At 55.9% G+C, this 7,935-nt stretch overlaps 1 protein-coding gene across 1 annotated transcript in view; it reads left to right on the top strand.

Moving 5' to 3' along the window:
• Positions 1-7,935, top strand: part of PRDM15 (PR domain containing 15) — a 37,152-nt gene that overhangs the window by 26,021 nt on the left and 3,196 nt on the right. Inside the window, exons 19-23 of the mRNA XM_005885698.2 lie at positions 1,619-1,702; positions 2,091-2,266; positions 4,710-4,790; positions 6,256-6,465; positions 7,526-7,932. Coding sequence (XP_005885760.1) covers positions 1,619-1,702; positions 2,091-2,266; positions 4,710-4,790; positions 6,256-6,465; positions 7,526-7,932 — 958 coding nt within the window. The remainder of the gene's footprint in view (positions 1-1,618; positions 1,703-2,090; positions 2,267-4,709; positions 4,791-6,255; positions 6,466-7,525; positions 7,933-7,935) is intronic.

Here is a 7,935-nt window from a genome sequence, read left to right as displayed (position 1 = left end):
TCCGAGCGAGCTCTGCTCTGGGAGGTGCGGGGAAGCAGCGGGCATCTGGGAAGCGTCCCGTCCCGTCCCCCAGGCACCCTGGTTCGTGTCACTGCGCATGCGCACAGGAGTCCAGGCGCTGCCAGACTCGCCCGCGTGAGTTTGGTGACACTTGGCAGTTCTGCAGGGCCCTCGCCCTGCTCAGCCGTTCCCCGTGGGAATGTGTGCCTAGGAAGGGAGCAGGCAGGGTCCCAGAGGTTGTACAGCTGACCTCAGATCCTGGGACGTCTTAAGTGTCCGTCGGCAGGGCAGTGGCTAAGTCGTGCAGCCATTAAAAAGAATGCAGCCGTCAGAAGCGATGAGTTTACATAGAGTTTACGGAGGAAAAGCAGCCTCTGCAACATCACATGCGAGCCCGTTTGTAAACATGGACCTGTGTGTGGGTCGACGTGGGTGTGTGAGGGGGCGTTCAGGTGGACACCAGAACAGGAGGGAGCTGGCCCCTGGTGATGGGATTTGTCTGAGCCGGACATTCCTGGCAGGAGCCTCTCTACCGTGTTCCCTGTCCTCCCTACGATGGCCTTGGGTCCTGCCACTGCCTGGCCCAGCTTCCCTGTGTGCCTCAGCTGTCCGTCCAGGCCACCATGCAGGTTGGCTTGGGTCCCCACGTACTGGGCTTGCGCAGAGTGCGCTGCCCTTGTCTTCCTGGGAAGCGTGCCCCTTTCCTGCCTCACCTTCTCCGGGAAGCTTTCTTGCTCCCCCAGGACTGGGTCCCGACCTGCCTCTAGTGCTGCAAACTGTACCATTCCACAATACTGCTCTGCTGTACCAGCCTCCGCGCTCCACTCGCTGCCTGAGCGAGGGTGGATGGTTGTGGCTGCAGTGGCCAGCTCGGTCGCCAGAACAGAGTGCACAGGCCAGAGCACCCACTGCCCCTTCGGCCCCTCCTCCAGCCACGATGAGCCCAGGCCCTGTGCCTCCTGGGGGCTCTGTATGTACTCACAGCACCCAGTTGGTGGGCCCTTCACTCACTTGTCTTGTCCCATTTTGGAGGAACCTTTGTTTAAGAGGCTTTCTCGGGTCCACATTCTTGCCAGTTTGGGGAGTACATCTGTCTTGCTCACCCGATGCCTGCTACCCAGGTTGCAGGCAAGCAGGATGATCGCCCCCGACTGATGGCCTGTGGGGGCACATGGGTAACCGCCTGTTTTGGGGAGTACATCTGTCTTGCTCACCCGATGCCTGCTCCCCAGGTTGCAGGCAAGCAAGATGATCGCCCCCGACTGATGGCCTGCGGGGGCACTGGGGTAATGTAACCACCTGTGTCATAAGCATGGCGTCTGCCTTCCCTTGTCATGAGCTAATGCAGAATAAAGCTCATTGAGTCGGAGTCTGCTCATTCGGAATGACTGGCAGTCCCGTGGGCCCCGGGCTGAAACTGACCTGCCAGCCTTCCTGAAGCACCTTGCGAAGCCACCTGCAGAGGGCAGAGTTTCCAAGCCTCAGCTCAGTGCCTGCCTCCTGGCAACCTACCTTCCCGCAGCCTCTCCAAGTACCCACTGTGTCAGGGACAGGACTCCCGCTGCGTGTGGCTGAAGCACTGAGGACCATCTGAAGCTAAGTGTGCCTTTTTCTGCAGGGATTAAAGATTTCATGTGTGAATTGTGCGGAAAGACTTTTAGTGAGAGAAACACCATGGAGACCCACAAGCTCATCCACACAGGTAAGGGGGGTGCGGAGTTAGGGTGGGGGGCGGCGTGTGACCCTGCATTGCAGGCTGTTTTAGAGTATCTGGTGCCCTCCTGCCTCAGTGGTGGCCCGTTGCCTCCTGAAAATCAGCCCAGTACAACTTTCAAGTATCTATTCTTAAGTTTTCAATCATTGGAGCAATGATGTGGCTCCACACTCAGCGAGGGAGGAAGCCACTGTCCTGCTCACCTCAGGCTGTGCTTGTCCCTTAGGCCTGACCAAGGACGGTCCCAGCAGCACATGCAGAGGGTGAGGCGCCCTCCTGCCTACCCTGCAGGCTGTGGGACAACCTCGCTGATCACCTGTGCTTGTCTTTTCCTCCGTGTGTGTGTGTGTGTGTGTGTGTGTGTGTGTGTGTGTAGTGGGCAAGCAGTGGACCTGCTCCGTGTGTGACAAGAAGTACGTCACTGAGTACATGCTGCAGAAGCACGTGCAGCTCACGCATGACAAGGTCGAGGCACAGAGCTGCCAGCTGTGCGGGACCAAGGTGTCCACCAGGGCCTCCATGAGCAGACACATGCGACGCAAGCACCCGGAGGTGAGCATCCTCCTCCCTGTCCCCCCACCCCCCACGCGAGCTTCTTTTGACCCGAGACCCCACCACCCTGGCTCAGGGGTCTGTCTCCCTTTGCAGACCCGGAATTCCTCGAGGCCGGGCCTGGGTCTTAGGTTCCCTCCGCACTGCAGCACCTGCATGTGGGAGGGAGGCACTGAATGAACAGAGAGAAGAGCCTTGCTTGTTATTTGCTAAGGTTATAGGTTAATTTTCACTGGAATTACAGCAAGATGAAAGTACAAGCCTGCCCCTTGCCCCACTCTTCCCTTTAAGTGGCTAAGAAAATGTGCAGAGCGGGGTGCGTCCGGGTGGTGTTGGGGGCGATCAGGGTGGCATTGAGGACCCAGAGGGAGAACTTGTGGAAGCAAGAAGACTTGGCTCATCTGGAAGCCTGTTCCAGAGGAAGGTCCAGGGCTCTAATACCTCATTGCGCTTCAAAAAGAAGCAAAACTGGAAAACAAAACTAGCAACCAGCTCTCAGCTCACCAGAGGGAAAGGCTCTAAGCAGAAGAGCAACGAAAGGTGTCACAAGCAAAAACCTCAGACTTGACTACATAAGCAACGCTCATCTGGAAGCCTGTTCCAGAGGAAGGTCCAGGGCTTTAATAACTCACTGTGCTTCAAAAAGAAGCAAACGGGAAAGCAAAACTGGCAACCAGCTCTCAGATCACCAGAGGGAAAGGCTCTAAGCAGAAGAGCAATAAAAGGTGTCACGAGCAAAAACCTCAGACTTGACTACGTAAGCAGCATAACACTTAGAAGTGACGTGGTTAATGAGCAAGCAAGCTGGCAGGGTGTGTGAGATGTTACCGTCGTTCACAGACACTGACTTTACTATCAGAGACGATAAGCATTCAGTGTGCACGTGAGAGGCAGTTCGGGAGAGGACCTGCCTCTGGTTAAAGCACAGGAAAAAGCCCTCCCCTTCACCGAATCCCAGACACGCAGGCGCTAACGTGCAGGGCCCCCTCCATCCACGAGTGAGCCAGGAGGTTTTAGGTTCAGAGTGAGCGTGCGGGCGGGCCCTGCGTGGCTGTGCTGTGGAAGGCAGCGGGGCGGTGTCGCCAGTGCTTTATGAATGATTCTTCGGACGCCTCCATGTCAAGCCAGGGGAATGGGTTAAATTATTGATGGTTAGCAATGTGCTTGGCTCTATAAACAGAGTTCTAAATAAGATTGTAAAGAAGCAGGATGCGCTGTGTGAGCACTACAGCATACGTCCAGCGCGCTGTACGTGTGTCTGCAATACTCGACTTTATCATGTAAAGGAGACGGGTGAGGAAAGGAAGGCAGGAAACAGTCCACAGTGGTTTTCTCTTGGAGGTGAAGTTATGGTCATTTCGTGTCTTCAGCAGCCTGGGGCCTCCCGCAGTGCCGGAGTCACCAGCTGTTTGGATGAGGAACACACACAGACAGGCTTTTACAGTTTCCTTGATCATGTCTAATAGTTTCTACAGCGAATTCCCTTTGTTAGTAGCTCGCTTTCCTTACACCTTTTTGGAGTGTGCATTCGCTCTCTGCATGCGTGTTCCATTGTCTCACATCTGACTTGATTTGCTTAAGTAACCACAGTCCAGGGGCAACCGGCAGAGGCAGGCTCATGGACGAGGACCCACAGCTGGTGGAAGGGACGTGTGGGCTTCGGGAGGGAGTAAGCATGGCGTCCTTCAGCAGCCTGGGGCCTCCCGCAGTGCCGGAGTCACCAGCTGTTTGGATGAGGAACACACACAGACAGGCTTTTACAGTTTCCTTGATCATGTCTAATAGTTTCTACAGCGAATTCCCTTTGTTAGTAGCTCGCTTTCCTTACACCTTTTTGGAGTGTGCATTCGCTCTCTGCATGCGTGTTCCATTGTCTCACATCTGACTTGATTCGCTTAAGTAACCACAGTCCAGGGGCAACCAGCAGAGGCAGGCTCATGGACGAGGACCCGCAGCTGGTGGAAGGGACGTGTGGGCCCGGGAGGGAGTGAGCACGGCGTGGGGGCTGCAGTCAGGCCAGGCAGTGTGGCTCACGGAGAGAAGGTGGGGGCGGAGGTACCCACCTTGGGGCAGGTTAAAAGTAGTGTTTAAGGTACAAATGTCTCGTTCTTGGTAATTCCTTATGGGACATTGATATGAAATAACACGATTCATTGAAATGTCACTTGCCGAAAGCACGTCAGTAGACAAAAAAGGGAGGAAAGACAGTGTCCCCCTCGGCCTGGGTGGGTGGACATGAAGTGATGCCCAGACGGGCCAGGGGCACCCTCCATGTCCAAGTTCATTGCAGACACTGGAGGTGAGGGCACATGGCATGAGGCAGGACAGGAGTGGGTGGGATTCTGGAAGCAGGCTTCCAGGGTCAGTGCTGGTGGACACATAGACGATGCCCATGACGGAGGAAGGAGAGTCACCCCGGCTCACTGCCCCGGCTCTCCTGCAGGTCCTGGCCGTGAGGATCGACGACCTGGACCACCTCCCGGAGACCACCACCATTGACGCCTCCTCCATCGGCATTGTGCAGGTGAGCACAGAGCGGCCCTGCGGGGGTGGGGGTGGGGTGTATGGGGACTTCCAGGTACGCAGACACCCTCGGGTGGGGCCTCCAGAACCCAGGCAGAAGTCGGGAGCACTCTGGGAAGCCCCGTGGTCCATGCTTTGTGTCTCACCTTCGTTTCATGCTCCATCTTTTTGGTCAGTCTTCTCTCCAAGAGCCTTTTAGCTTCTGTAAGTTTCTAGAACTTTAAGGAATCACTGATGTGACGTGGAGGCTGGTAGGTTTGAATTCTGCAGGGTAGAGAGCAGACTGGAGACCCAGGGCAGGGTTGATGTTGCAACTCAAGTCTGAAGGCCAATGGAGGCAGAATTCCCTTTTCCTCCAGGGCCCTCAGTCTTTTCTCCCAGGGCCTTCACCTGATTGGATGAGGCCCCCACAACATAGAGGGCAGTCTGCTTTACTCAGTGTCCACTGACTTAAATGTTCATGTCATCTAAAGTGTACCTTCCCAGCAGCATCTGGACTGTGCTTGACCAAACAATTGGCCCCTTACCCCAGCCAAGTTGGCACTTAAAATTAACCATCACAGGTAGTTTCCAGGAAAGCGGAGCATAATTAGGTTACATACGAAAATTCACTTTAAATGTATTAGATGAACCTACTTTTTAAAGGAGTTTTTAGGTAATACCTTCATAAAAATTTACTATAAAGAAAACATGTCACACTCTGAGCTATTTTAAAGTCCTATTTCTACCTCTTTTTTTCTGAAATGGTGTTTTGAGCACAGTGCTCAGGTGCCAGGTTGGACTGAATGAGCGTGAGAACGCCTGTAGTGCCCCCAAGGCCCACGCCCACCCTGTGAGGGCAGTGCCACGGTGACCAGGCCTGGCAGGTTTCCTCTGGGTCTCTCTGCCACTGGAGCAGACCAGGTCTCATGGGGTGGCCCCAGAGGCCCAGGAGGGTGGAGGGCCGGAGTGGAGTTCCTGGCTGGACAGCCCTGCCCAGGGGCCTCAGTGACCGGCCGCGGTGCCCCAGCTCCCAGAGAAGCATGTGAGGCACCATGTGGGTCGCCGTGATGGCTGGGCCTGTTCTCTGTCCCCCGAGGAGATGACCGTCTTGTTCCTGTGGTCAAACCTGTTTTGATCCAAGACATTCTGGGGATGAGAACCTGATGTGAAAACATTTGCAGCCTCAGGCCGAGCTCATCAGGACTGAAACAGTGGCTTAAAAATTCTGTTTTTTATGTTTTTGTTTATATTTCACCCCAAAATGTAGCTTTTTAAAATATGACTTGTATGTAATTTCCTCCACTTAACAAAAAACCCTGAAACTTGCCTCGATCTTTAGAAATGAAGCGATCAGACTGTGTTTCCTGCGGCAGCTGAAGGCCCGAGAGCCTCAGCGCTGACCCTGGATGTGTCCCCGGCCCACGCTGGCCACCTGGGCTCACGACCCATTGACCTGCAAGTTGCTGAAACTTCTTTCCCTGCAGCCCGAGCTGAGTCTGGAGCAGGAAGATTTGGCAGAAGGGAAGCCCGTGAAAGCCGCCAGGAGAAGTCACAAGAGGAAGCAGAAGCCGGAGGAGGAGGCAGGGGCACCGGTGCCGGAGGACGCAGCCTTCAGCGAGTACTCGGAGAAGGAGCCCGCGTTCACGGGCGCCGTGGGCGACGAGACCGACTCTGCCGTGCAGAGCATCCAGCAGGTGCTGCTTCCTGTGCCGGAGCTGGGGCCCAGTCACTGTGCGGGGGGCAGCTGCCCTGGGCGCCGGGGCGGGGGGAGAGGGAGATTGAGGCGGGTGGGGGCCCACATGTACCCGCTCCCCTCCTTGTCTGTCACGCCTCTGGTGCCAAGTCACTGTGCGGGGGGCAGCTGCCCTGGGCGCCGGGGGCGGGGGGAGAGGGAGATTGAGGCGGGTGGAGGCCCACATGTACCCGCTCCCCTTCCTGTCTGTCACGCCTGTGGTGCCGTTTTTCACCTAAGTTCTCCCACCGAAGCGTTTCCCAGTGCAGACCTAGAAATCACACTTGTCCTTGTGAATAGCAGCAGGACACCCTGGATGGTAGGAGAGCCGGCTCCCCGGGTTGGGCACCGGGGGTGTCTAAGATTGTCTCTTCGTTGTGGAAATGGCCTGGTGCACCTGCTGCCCACTCAGGGAGAGTGGACCCTGCAAACCGAAGGAGCCGTCCAAGGGGGTTGGAGGCCGCAGGTGGCCAGCCAATCTGCTGCCTGAAATAGAATCTTCCCATTTGCTCATCCTCCCCGCTTTGGCTTGAGGCCCCCAAATCTCGCGTCAGTGTGTCTGGTGCTGCGCGGACACGTTTCCTTGGCCTTCCGTCCCCCTGCACAGGAAGAAAGCTGCTGTCTTATCTGTTAGCTGCTGCTCCCGCAGACTTGTTCGCGCCCTTTTGGCTTTCTAGTTGGGCTTTTCACTGCCCACCAACAAGGCCCTTTAGAGGGCGAATATACAGTGATCTGTCTTTCTCATTATTACTTTTCTCCATTATTTTCTAGCCCGTGGAATCATTTGCTTCTCAGTTCGACCTAATGGCCTCTATGCTATGTCTGTATCTTTTTTTCTCCTTTTCACCAGAGTTACTTTTCAGGACAAAATTAACTTGATTTAATCATTTACCCAAAGATGCTTCGCTCTCTCCTTTGGGCCTGTGCTTATTCCAGCGTGATGACCCGCCTGTCACCGTGCGGAGAGGGAACCTGTGTTCTCCCCTGTTCAGGGACTCACTGTTTTATGTTGGCTCTTCCAGGTGGTGGTGACGCTGGGGGACCCGAACGTGACCACTCCATCGAGCTCGGTTGGCTTGACCAACATCACCGTGACACCCATCACCACGGCAGCCGGGACTCAGTTTACCAACCTCCAGCCGGTGGCCGTTGGGCACCTAACCACCCCGGAACGTCAGCTGCAGCTGGACAACTCGATCCTGACCGTGACCTTTGACACTGTCAGTGGCTCCGCCATGTTACACAACCGCCAGAATGACATCCAGCTGCACCCCCAGCCGGAAACCTCGAACCCGCAGTCCGTGGCCCACTTCATCAACCTGACCACGCTGGTCAACTCCATCACGCCCCTGGGAAACCAGCTCAGTGACCAGCACCCGCTCACCTGGCGGGCAGTGCCCCAAACTGACGTGCTGCCGGCCCCGCAACCGCA

This window comes from Myotis brandtii, unplaced genomic scaffold (assembly GCF_000412655.1).
Source record: "Myotis brandtii unplaced genomic scaffold, ASM41265v1 scaffold923, whole genome shotgun sequence".
In the NCBI taxonomy this organism is placed as follows: Eukaryota; Metazoa; Chordata; class Mammalia; order Chiroptera; family Vespertilionidae; genus Myotis; species Myotis brandtii.
Note: the sequence above shows the minus strand (reverse complement) of the source record. Positions and strands in the feature narration are given on the sequence as shown.